We start from the raw sequence: 12,164 nt of genomic DNA on the forward strand, positions 1-12,164 counted from the left end.
TCCCGCAGGCTGACAAGTGCAGTGAAGCTCATGAACGAGCACCGTCTCCCGCTGCACTTGGTTGATGCTGAGAACATGGAGAAGCTGCAACTGAAAGTTTACTGTGCTGCTGTGGAGACCGCTAAAAGTTTAGGATACCATATAAGGCCAAGAGGCGGACAGCTCCAACATCACCCTGAAAGGCGTGAGCCTCCATGGCGAAGGTGATTGAAGCAACGGATCCTAAACAAGCGCGTCGCAAATGGAAGGCTGATGGCGTATAAAAGAGGCAGCAGATCGGCGAAATTATGTCGCCAAATTGTTGTGATCGTGTGGCCTACTGAACTTCACCAGCTGACTGAATAACTCGACACACTGGTACAGCAATTGAGCGTCCTAATAAAACGGCTGAAACGATACTCTGACTCTGCAAAGCGCCAAGAACAAAATCGGATGTTCAGAGCTAACAAAAAAACGTTCTACGACCATATTAGTGACGAGAAGCCCAATTACAGTGAAGGTTTGCCAGATATTAGCGATGTGAAGAAATTCTGGGCTGGTATTTGGGAGACCCCAGTTGTGGTGAAATTGGAGAGATGCCAGCTATCATCGTCGGAGAGAACGATGTCCGCGAAGCTTCGCGGTACCTGAGGGACTGGGCAGCACCGGGTCAACAAGGTGCTACGTGACCCACACAACCTTCTTGAATTCGCTACCCGTGGCGTCACCTTCCTCCTCCCGAAAGACAGCAACACAGACCGATAACGTGCCTATCGAGTCTGCACAAAATGCACATCACATCATCGCAGAAGAGCAGAAAGGATGCAAGAAAAATACGCATGGCTGCAAAGACCATGCCATCATCGACGCAGCCATAGTCGGACAAGCGGTATACAATCAGCGGAACAAAAGTATGGCCTATATCGACTATCGGATGGCTTATAACTCCATGCATCACTCGTTTCTCGTCCGGGTATTAGAGATCTATGAAATTGATCCCTCCGTCGTTAGGTTGCTGCAGCATGCGATGAGGCAGTGGAGCACGTCTCTGCACCTCAGTAATGGGGAAAAATTGTTGCAGTTTTGAACGCTGCAGATAAAGACGGGGATATTCCAGGGCGACACTTTTTTAGCCCACTTTGGTTTTGTCCGGCACTGAACCCCATCAGTAGGTCGCACGAATCAAACGGTAATGTCTATAAAATAAGGTATGGCAACGGCGCCTACGAAGAAGTGACCCATACCTTTTACATGGACGATCTCAAAGTCTACGCTGATTCACGTCAGCGTCTAGGTGTAGCTATCCGCGTTGTCGAAGATACAAGCAGAGACATCTTTATAAAGCTCGGCCTCGACAAGTGTCGTTGTGTCCATCTGCTGAAATGACAACACACCGAATCCGGAGGCTATGAGGTCTATGATGGCGAGTTGATAGAAGACATGGTTCATGTCGCCATCTTACAAATACCTTGGATTCCGACAGTTCAACGACATCAAGACGGAGCTGCGCGACAAGTTCTTGAGTCGAGTAAACTGTGTCCTAAGGACTTTTCTGAACGCGGGGAATCAGGTACGCGCGATCAACACATTCGCGGTTCCTCTGCTTACCTTCAGTTTTAGAGTTGTAAAGTGGACCAAACTGACTTGGAGGAACTTGAGAGGAGGATGAGAAAAGCACTCAAAGAAGCCGAAATGCACCATCCTCAATCGGCACTGGAGAAAGTATCACTACCACGTATAGAAGGGGGACTTGGAATCGTCGACATTTCTGCACTGCAACAGCCCTAGTACGACATTTGCACGAGTAGTTCGCAGAACGTGCCAACCAAAACACATTATACCGAGCTGTCTGCGCCGCTGATAGAGGATACAGCGCTCTGCACTTGACGCAAGCGGAATACCAACTCAACTGCAATCTGCAGACAGTGGAGGAGAAGATTGTAGCTTGGAAGCAGAAGGTAGTGCATGGTGCCCACACCCATTAACTGGAATGGCCACATGTCTACAAGGCCGCATCTAATCTGTGGCTAACGCGTGGTGAACTCTCTAGTAGAAAACATGATAACCACCAAGGACAGGATAATGCTGACGAGAAACTGCAGGCGGTACGTCTGGCATCAAGACGTTGATGACATTTGCCGAACCAGGTGGAAATATAGAGCACATTACCAGGTGGAAATATAGAGCACATTATGGAAGGCTGTCCCGTTTTGGCTAACGCAGTCTACACCGAGCGCCACAACAACGTGGCCCCCATTGTTCATCGACAACTGGTCAATGTTGTCTATTGGAAGACAACGTACCCAACTACCGGAAAAAGACCGTTTCAAGCTGTACTGGGATCGCAGGTGACCAACCTCTCGATCCACCAGAACCCTGCGAGACCCACGGTCGCAAAATTTGTAAGTACCGACCATTGACCTTGGAGCTCAAGGAATTGTTCAAGGGTCGTTCTCTCTAGAACTGGAATCATCCCGAAGACACTTCTGGAAGCGCTTAAGGTGTTGAACATGGAGTAGGAATTGGCCGGCATTCAAAGATCGGTCATCCTTAGCAACTGCGCGATTGTTCGACATTTCCTCGACCAGAACTAAAAAACACGACCTTGCATTCAGAAGCCCGGGGCAGGTGAATATTCTGGCTAGGTTCCCCTAGTTAAGTGAGATAAATACTAAAAAATAAAATATATATTTTTTGAAATTTTCAGATATTTTCTTACGCGCAGCTCTCTAATTTCTTTGAAAGGAAATCACAAATATCAAAACATATAAAAATATTTAACATATTTAAATATAAATTAAACCAGCACTGGGTCTCAAAACTTTTGTGATCTCTGATGTTTCTCCTTCTATCATTGTAATGAATAATGTAATACACTACCGCTATGCACAGCATTATTTCCACAAACCATTCGACTGGTCACTATCGATGAATGTGATATATTCAAAGTCTAAACCGAATAAATTGACCCCAGAACACGTTTTTTTGGTATCTCTTTATACATATATTTTTATTAAAAACTTAAAAAAGAAATTAATAATAACCGCTCCCATACTAGATGTCATTATAAATTATACGTTTCGTTGTTGTTGAAACACTGTTGTTATTTTTTTATTTCGTCGATGTTGTTGTTATCAGATGTTATTTCCCTGGACGTTTGTGGTTTTTCCAGATTGTTCTTGTGATTAAGAAATAATCTAACCACCACTCATGTTCTGCAATCGGAAACAACTGCAGAAGCGGATCTAATATGCAGGTGGTTTATAATCACACAATCTCTGAAGAAATGCTGTGAACGACAGAATAAAAACAGTTATAAGTGAAATGATTCTCTTGTTCCACTTGAAAACCGCCGAAAAGCTGATAGAGATGATACGAAGAGAAAACCTAATTCACCGGAATGAGATTTAGTGACCGTGTGTGATAATATGTGTATACGTGGAATACATATTCAGCATATGTTCTAATATCTATAAATAGAACTGTTGGGTGAATTTTTCAGTGTCTGAAAATAGCTGATATTCTGCAAGTGGAGTGAATCGAGAACACGACAAATGCGTGTTTTACGTAAGTAGCCGGCTGCTTGAAAAATAATTTTCAAAATAATACGTTAATGTAATAAACATTTATTGTAATTTTGTTAGAAAAATGAAGAAAAAATAAAAAGATTTATGAATGAATGAATTTGCAAGCACGACTATAGTTTGTATAAATTGATACTTACGAATACTCTTACTCATTATTTGTTGGTGAACTTATGTTTTGAAAGGTGTTCGTTAAAACATTTACTTGTTGATGACGACCATGTTATCCATCATTTTCTTGAGGAAGGCTGTTTTCACAAATGACGGTGACGATGGTTCACAGAACATTGAGTTTAGATACACAATTACGAGAGTAGATGAACATAAACGGAGTTGAGGATCACATGTGGAATACATAGAAATATAATATTCAATCAGTATTATTCACAATAACACTAATAACAAGGAAAATTGGAAGAAAGAAACGTAAAAGAGTAGTTTCAACTGATTCTGACGCGATTATCCAACAATCAATTCACTATATAGTACAATACTCACGGGCATATGGGATATAACCGTCATCATCCTCGGGGTCCATGCAATCCTTGAACACATCATCACGTTCATCTTCAGACAGCTTCTCACCTATGTGTGAGAATCGATTGTTATTAGAGGAAATGACTCATTTGCCACAACTGTAATTCATACCCAGAGCGATTAAGCTGTGATTCAACTCAGCCAACAGCATGGTGCCATTCTCTTCTTTGTCGTAGAGCTTCAGACATTCAAGGAAATCTTCATAGCATCCCATGTCCTTCTCCTTCTTGACCTGGGCGTAGATGGAGAGGAATTCGTCAAACTTGACGCGCTTCTCGCCACGCTTCTGGGTTCCACCCATTTTGCCGATGAGGTCCAGAGTTGGGTTCAGGTTGAGGGCACGCAGGGCGTTTCCAATCTCGAAGGCATCGATGGTGTTGTTGCCATCCCAATCGTAGACGGAGAACACGAACTGCGCCTCTATCAGAATGAATCAGAACGAATGGAGTCAAGTTAACAAATGGAGGCTGCACCAATCTTGTTCAAAGTTTGAAAAACTTGGTTCATTCTGATGGATACAGAAAATCTTCTTGTAGAATCGCTCCTTTTTCTAACTGAACTAAATTTATAAATTTAGACTCAAGAAATTTTGATATTCACATGTCACTAAACTGATTCAATGTACCCTTCACTGTTACATCATTTCGTTTGAATTGGGCGGAATGGAGTTGGATTTCATCTATTCTCGATTTGACACTGTGTTTTCAAATATTTACTTAGATTTTTCTACTTCACTATAACATTTATTCGTTGTCGATTATTGCACTTGCATTGAATGAACCATAATTTTCAATTAATCAGATACTTACTCTCAACTTCAACGTCTTTCAGATCGGATGCCTGAAAGAAGGTAAAAATGTGGAAGAGATATTAGACTTTTTTTGCATTCTCAGTTTCACTATGTTATAACACTTTGAATGAAAGCGCACTTATACGCACTAGAACACATCTTATCACACAGAGATTAAAGGTTTCTTCGACAAGTATTTCCTTTCATTTCTTTCACCTGGAGCACTCACCATTGTGATGTTGTGTTTCTCGCGGATCGCCGTAGACTCAACTGAGGTACGATTCTTAATCACGGTTCACGACAGTGTGAAACTGGTGCGAGTTATATTTGGCTACTACAAAGCCGAATTTGGCGCATGAAACCTTGAGAGCGCGCAGGACCGTTTCGGAGTCACAGTCCGATCATTGGACATGCGCAATGACCCATCCCAATAGATTTCATTAAAAAAGCGAAGAATTCCTCACGCCAAACCTGTTGAGGCCTCAACAGGCGGAGGTGAAAAATTGTGAGATTTCCCCCACTCCGGCTACGTTATCAGCCACAGCTTTGACCTCTTTCGCTTTCCCGGTTCCTGATGGTGGTTGAAAATTTTCCGCTCAATGCTCAATAGTATTTTTAATGCTGAGACAGGGCGCCAAATCGCAGCCGCGAACGTGAAGTAATATTTCCATGTCTGGATTAAATGTTTGCTTGATGAATAATTTTAGAGTATTTTAAGGGACTGGGCGTGTCTAAATGAATATTGATTTTATGGTACATTTGAGATTGTGAATTAATTTATTTTACTACATGCAGCTGTAGGTTACAACCCAAATATGATTTTTCATTTTGAGTGAAAATAAAGAATTAAAAAAATAATAAAGTAAAACGTGTAATAGGATAGTATAGATTGATGCATAGAACAAACGAGCATACCACGAAATAATTTAATCTTAACCACAATCAAATATTTTTCATATAGAAAATTTATTGCTCGCGCATGTAAAATACTAAATACCGCCATAAATCCATCGAAATCACTTGACATGGCCCCCTGCGACTTCTTTCTGTTTGTTTTAGTAAAAAAAAGTATTGAGTAACCCGAAAAGTAATTGCCGACATTTTCATTACATATAAAAATACTTTTTTTTTGTACATAGATTGAACGCATAAATATGGGTGAACATCATTTTTAAACTTAAACTCTCATGTTTTAGAATATTTACGAACAAATTTTTATTTAGATGAGTGTAGATGCAGTAAACAATTATTATTTATTGAATAATCAATCGTTACAGACGAGGAAATTTTTCATTCAAACAACATTATCTCTGTATTGGAAGATCCTACGGGAATGTTATAAGAATCAAATTAAAGTTGGTTGATTGAATTTGCTATTGATTGACAATAAAATTTGTTAGTCAAAAAAAGCGTTGAAAACAAAAACACTTTTTTTTCTTCTCGATATTTTTGTCCACTACATCTACATATTCCAAAACTTGAAAGTTTAAGCTTTAAAATTATGTACATCCCATCTTTATGCGTTCATTCTTTGTACAAAAAAAATTGTATTTTATTTGTAATGAAAAAAAATCGGCAATTACATTGCGAAGCTTCGATAAGATCCATACGTATGTTTGGAAATGTTATAGTTTTCATTATATTTATCGACTTTTCATTATAATCTTGAAAATAAACATAGTACTCTCAGATATAATCATATTTTAAAAAATTCAAACCATTCGTGGATAATAAACGTGTATTTAAAAGGAAAAATTCCAGTTTCATAATCATACACCTGTTATACTTAATAATTAACTTGTCTGGCAAGTTCGTTCCCACTTCCATTTCAGAGTGGTTCGGAAAATCATTTTTTTTATCATTTTTCCAAAACTGACTTTTATCAAAAACTTTTGAACTACACTCTGTCCAACTTCTATAAGACCACCATGATTTTACTTCGTTGCAACACAAACAGTTAGAATTTCATACATTCATACATTGTTGAATGCTTAGAATAAAGTATATTTAACGTCTATTTCGTTCAATAGAGTTGTTTGTTTATTTATTGTTATTGCCATTTTCGCTAATAACCTGTAAAATTCGCGTTGGAATACTGGGCCTGATTCTCCTGCGCGAATGGAATGTGACAGCAATGAACTCCTTAAAGTCACATGACCCAAGTCACCGTATCGCCGAAGACGAATGCCCTGACGTGAGAGGTTCATTGTGAAGTAAAATACCCAATGAATGACAAATGGTGCAGCGTTCATTCAAATATATCTCAAAGCTTGTGTTTTTTGCAAAGGCTCTATGCATTCAATGAATTTTATGAATATATATTTTTTGGATTTTAAAAATTTTCATACCTTGTTACAAATATGAACAGGAAAAAATTTCGTTCATCTTTATAAATGTTTTCCTCTTAATATAATTGATGAAAAATAATATCACTGGGATAAGAAGAAAAAAAATATTTTCAAATCTGTTTTTGCATGGTTCCTTTGCATTAATATGAGTGTATGTTATTTCAATTGTTTTGATTTCGTATCCGTGTTTTGATTCCGCATTCGTGTTTTGACTTAGTGTCCGGTGCTGATTCCGTAATAATTACGCAAAAGGTTTGGTGGAAGGTTGACTATTCTTCATAACATTGCAGTGAACATTAATTTTATAGTCGCCTCACATAAAAACCATCAAGGTAAGATATGTTTACTATCGCATTTAAATAAATTCAAAAGCTCGATTTTATCCACAGACAATGAGCCGATAAAAGCTGTCAAGGATCTTGTAATTCTCTGGAGGCGAATGAACTGCAAAGTTTAAAGCCTCTTAAAAACAAAGAAACGAGAAACGTGTAATTCTGCTGTCAGAAACTGCGCTGTTATCGTCTAGATTCTCACTGGATGAGCCTGGTGTGCACGCATCTCGCATCTATCTTATGGTCAAGCTAGGTCTTGGAATCGATAATGACGAAGCTATGAGCACAGATGATACTCCAGCCGCAACTACTGGTGAAGATGCTCCTCCACTAGAGCATGACACCGAGGATGCCTCAAACATGGAAGAAGTTAATTAAACATATACGATTTTTAACTACTTAAGTAGCTTTTCGTAATTTTTGAAAGTCTGGTTTGTGTTTTTGGAGAAAGGAAACGGTATGCTGAATTGAGTTTCTCGTATCAGTTAGGGTCAACTATTGTAAATTTACATTTTAATTTTGTACCGCGTTATAGCGGCTGCAGAAGATGTAAATTCTTGTCATTAGTAATAGCATACCAAATACTTGAACTGACTACATGTTAATAACAAATATAAATTATTTCAAAATGCACAGTTTAACTGGATTGCATTCGAATTGCCTATATTTGATCGAAAATTTTCACAATGTAGATGATGACTACATCTTTGAATCTGGAGTAGCAATTGCCCGCTTGGAACGGCGAATGATTAGAGATCGTTCAAACCCTTTGGAAACGCCTAATTCTATTTTTGGCTACCATTGCTGGTACTAGTCGATAACAAATGAGGATACGACTTCAAAAGTCACAAAATGGCATGTTTTTCCACTACAATCGCCCACGAGAATTGAGTGACACACAGTTCGCCTTCGGAAATCGAGTGAGGCAATTTTTGCGAGCTGTCACTTCTCTTTCGCGCATTAGAATCAGCCCCATTAGTTACCAAATGTTACTGAGCGAATTTCACGATATTCCATGTTTCCGAAATTGCGACCTTGAGCTCTTCAATCGTGGTGTACCGTTTGCCCTCAGTGTAGATTCTGCGTACAAGGATCCCCCTAAGATTTCCAGCAAGATTTAAATATGGAGAGTGAGCCGAACAGTCCAAAAAAATAAGTTTTTGGTCCTTAATTCATTGCTTAGTTCCTTACTGATATGAATAGTAGATGGTTGGTATACCGAATTGAAGCCAATGAGATAGTATTATTCGAAAAAATATTACACTTGTGAAAAAGTTGGATTTTGCTTTCGTAACCGGTGATTATATTTATTATATTTACAGGGTTTTCCAACTTTAAATTCCGGAAGTAAATTGAAATAAAACACACTTAGAATTCGAATTTCGATGAAACTTTAATTTCAAATTAAAGTTTGGTTTATGCCATTATGTGTGAAATACAACATCATTCAAATGTCCACCTAGGGCTTCCTCGCACACCTTGATCCGGAACAGGTAATTTCTCGGTCATAACTTCACGAATGTTGTCTTTCAAAAGTTCAAGAGTTTGCGGAGAGTTGGCATAGACATGGTCTTTCGCATAACCCCACAAAAAAAAGTCTAGCGGGTTCAAATCGCATGATCTGGACGGCCAATTGGCATCACCAAAACGCGAAATTATGCGTCCCTCAAATTTCGTTCGCAATATGGCCATGTTCGGTCGTGTTGTGTGGCACGTGGCGCCGTCCTGCTGAAACCACATGTCATCCGTCATCCGTATTCCACACTTCAATTTGTGGCAAAAAAAATCGGTTAACATGCGGCCATAGCGCTCACCATTCACAGTTACCGTCTCGCCGTCCTCATTTTCAAAGAAATACGGCCCGATGACTTCACCAGACCATAATGCGCACCAAACAGTGATTTTTGGCGGATGCAATGGCATCTCAACAATCACGTGTGGATTTTCTGAGCCCTATATACGGAAATTTTGGGTGTTCACATAGCCACCGAGCTCGAAATGTGCCTCATCGCTGAAGAAAATTTGATGCGAAAATTCAGCATTTTGCTGATGTTGTTCGTTCACCCAAACGACGTATGCCCGACGCATTCCATGGTCACCACGCTCTAATTTTTGTACCAGTTGGACTTTATATGGATGTAGGTGCAAGTCCAAATGCAAAATTCGCCACAATGATGTGTTTGACAAGCCCAATTGCTGAGCACGCCGTGGAATCGAAACATTCGGGTCATCCTCCACACTGGCAGCAACAGCAGCAATATTTTCGGCCAAACGCACATTACTATGATGCACAGGTTTCGCAATATCCGCTACGGATCCAGTTTGTTCGAATTTACGCACTACATTAGCGATTGTGTGCTCCGTAGGCCGTCCATGACGACAAAAATCCGTCCGTAATGTTCGAAAAACATTTGCCGGTTTTTATCATTTTTATAGTATAATTTAACAAAATAAACACGTTGTGCGATGCTTAAACGATCCATATTGTAAAATGGCAGACATTCAACTAACGATATGACGATTTGGTTGACAGCTATATCAAACGGTTGTCAGCGCAGGGCTGTATACTTTCGGATGCCCGAAATGAAAACCCTGTATATAGTATACTCGTTAACACGTTAAGCCCCGGATTGTTCTGGCTAAGCATTCCATTCAGTACACATCAAGAGTATTTCCACAATATCAGCGTCGGTCCTCACTCCCAAAGATATTTACTGTATAAAAAAAATTGTCAGAAATTCAACTAGAAAGTGGTTACACATCGTAAAACACCCGAAAGTAAACCACGTTATTTTTCATTTCCATATTTAGTAACTGTCAGTCCCAGTGATTAGCGTTTTTTTTTCTAACGAAAAGCTCAATGTCAGTTCCTAGGGACCGACACGGGGTTTAACGTGTTAAAGATAGATTTTATATTTTTCCTTGAATACTTAAGTTTTTTACATAACGTATTAAAAAATCAGAGAGATGTTTTTTCTCGTTTTTTAGTTATATCACTTTTGAAAAAGGGAAAAAAATTGATTGTTCTTACCACCCGAAAATGGAAATGGGCACCATGATGACAAAAATGAAAATACTGGTTCTGGATCGCTTCCTGTTGGAATTTATCAACTGGTTGCTTAATAGATGACATGAAGTCACTATACACTAAACATTGACTACAGTTTCGCCGGCACGGTTGATTGCCGTTATGAACCAGCACAAAAAACAAAGCTGCAAATTATACGCCAGTGGCGGTACCACGATCAAAGCATTCCTTGAATCACATTAGCCGAGCCAGCTGGCGGAAGCATATGCATAAAGGTTACTAGGTAACAATTTTCAACGACAACTGTTTATTTATTATACTGCTTCAAATACCTTCGACTAAATCAAATGTAACCATATCAACGTAAGTAATAACATAAACAAATTCAAACTTTTCGTCCTGCCATTCCTCATACGTCTTTTCTAAATAGTGTAAATCAAGATGCTGAACTATAGGTGTTTCGTTCTTGACACTTTCAGGACATGACGTGAGACGTGTAGCGAGACGTAACTTTCAGAATTATTTACTTTTTGTTTGGGTGTGTGGTTATGATTTCAATGTCAACTCGCTTGCAAAGAAAGGCGAAAAGATATACTAAACCATCCTTCTGCACTGTCATGATTCGACAATAAAGCGCGAGCAGCTATTTTGCCAACGAATGCATTTGTCACCAAAAGATACGACTTGTTTTGTAAACAAATTTGTTTTTTCACGAGCAATGGCCGAACAGCTATTTTGACATTGCGGTCCACCTATAGTACAACGCCTTGGTGTAAATTACGAGCCACCTGTTAACTCCACCATCTTGCATCTCACTTCACAAGCTCGAAAGTGTCAATCATGTTACCTGTGTTTAAAAAGGAGGTCGACAGAGCGTTTAAAATTACAAAGGAATAAATTCGCTCTGTGTCTGTTCCAAGGTCTTCGAAATCCTTATGAACGACATACTTTTCGACGCCTGCAAGGATTACAGTGCCACGGATCAACACGGTTTTTACCCTAAAAGATCCACTACCACGAACCTGGTTCTGTTTGCCTCGTTTTGTATAAACAACATTGATGCCTGCCTTCAAGTCGACACTGTCTACATCGGCTTGAAATCAGCTTTCAATAGAGTTTATCATGGAATTCTACTGGAACGATTAGGAAGAATCGGTGTCTTTACAGATCTTATTGGCTGGCTTGAATCTTGTTGAATGGCGTTAACGTTCCCTGTGAAACTTTTGCCGTCTCAACGTATGCTTTAACTCATTCATTAATACTTAGTTGAGATTTCTTAAGCCAAATAACACGCCTTGAATGTAATCCGAGGAGCAAGCTCTAGAATACGCGTGACCACAGTGCAAGTCGAAGGAAATTTCTCTGACGAAAAATCCCCGCGGCCAGAACGGGAATCGAACCCGAACACCCGGCTTGATAATGTAAGACGCTAACCACTCGGCCACCGGCGCACGTCAGGCTGGCTTGAATCTTACTTTACGAATCGTAGGCTAACCGTCGAAGGGAACATCGAAGCAATTCACGAACCTATCTGGCTTGTCACAAGGCAACAATCTGGGTACCTTG

At 39.6% G+C, this 12,164-nt stretch overlaps 2 protein-coding genes across 3 annotated transcripts in view; both read right to left on the minus strand.

The window, feature by feature from the left end:
* Positions 1–2,396, minus strand: part of LOC129761135 (microtubule-associated protein tau) — a 119,219-nt gene extending 116,823 nt beyond the window's left edge. Inside the window, exon 1 of the mRNA XM_055758843.1 lies at positions 2,283–2,396. Coding sequence (XP_055614818.1) covers positions 2,283–2,396 — 114 coding nt within the window. The remainder of the gene's footprint in view (positions 1–2,282) is intronic.
* Positions 2,397–2,959: 563 nt separating this feature from the next.
* Positions 2,960–5,244, minus strand: LOC129773535 (myosin light chain alkali). Of its 2 annotated transcripts, XM_055777152.1 has the most exons (6): positions 5,120–5,244; positions 4,910–4,940; positions 4,212–4,520; positions 4,062–4,148; positions 3,704–3,811; positions 2,960–3,268 (listed from the first exon to the last, which is right to left on the minus strand). In XM_055777152.1, exons 1-5 carry the CDS (start codon positions 5,120–5,122, stop codon positions 3,765–3,767), a joined length of 477 nt encoding a protein of 158 aa, XP_055633127.1. In that variant the 5' UTR covers positions 5,123–5,244; the 3' UTR covers positions 2,960–3,268; positions 3,704–3,764. The 2 variants fall into 2 exon arrangements, with proteins under 2 accessions (XP_055633127.1, XP_055633131.1); XM_055777156.1 differs by lacking the exon at positions 3,704–3,811.
* Positions 5,245–12,164: the final 6,920 nt, after the last annotated feature.

The sequence above is a fragment of the Toxorhynchites rutilus genome, chromosome 1 (genome assembly GCF_029784135.1).
Source record: "Toxorhynchites rutilus septentrionalis strain SRP chromosome 1, ASM2978413v1, whole genome shotgun sequence".
NCBI classification, from domain to species: domain Eukaryota; kingdom Metazoa; phylum Arthropoda; class Insecta; order Diptera; family Culicidae; genus Toxorhynchites; species Toxorhynchites rutilus.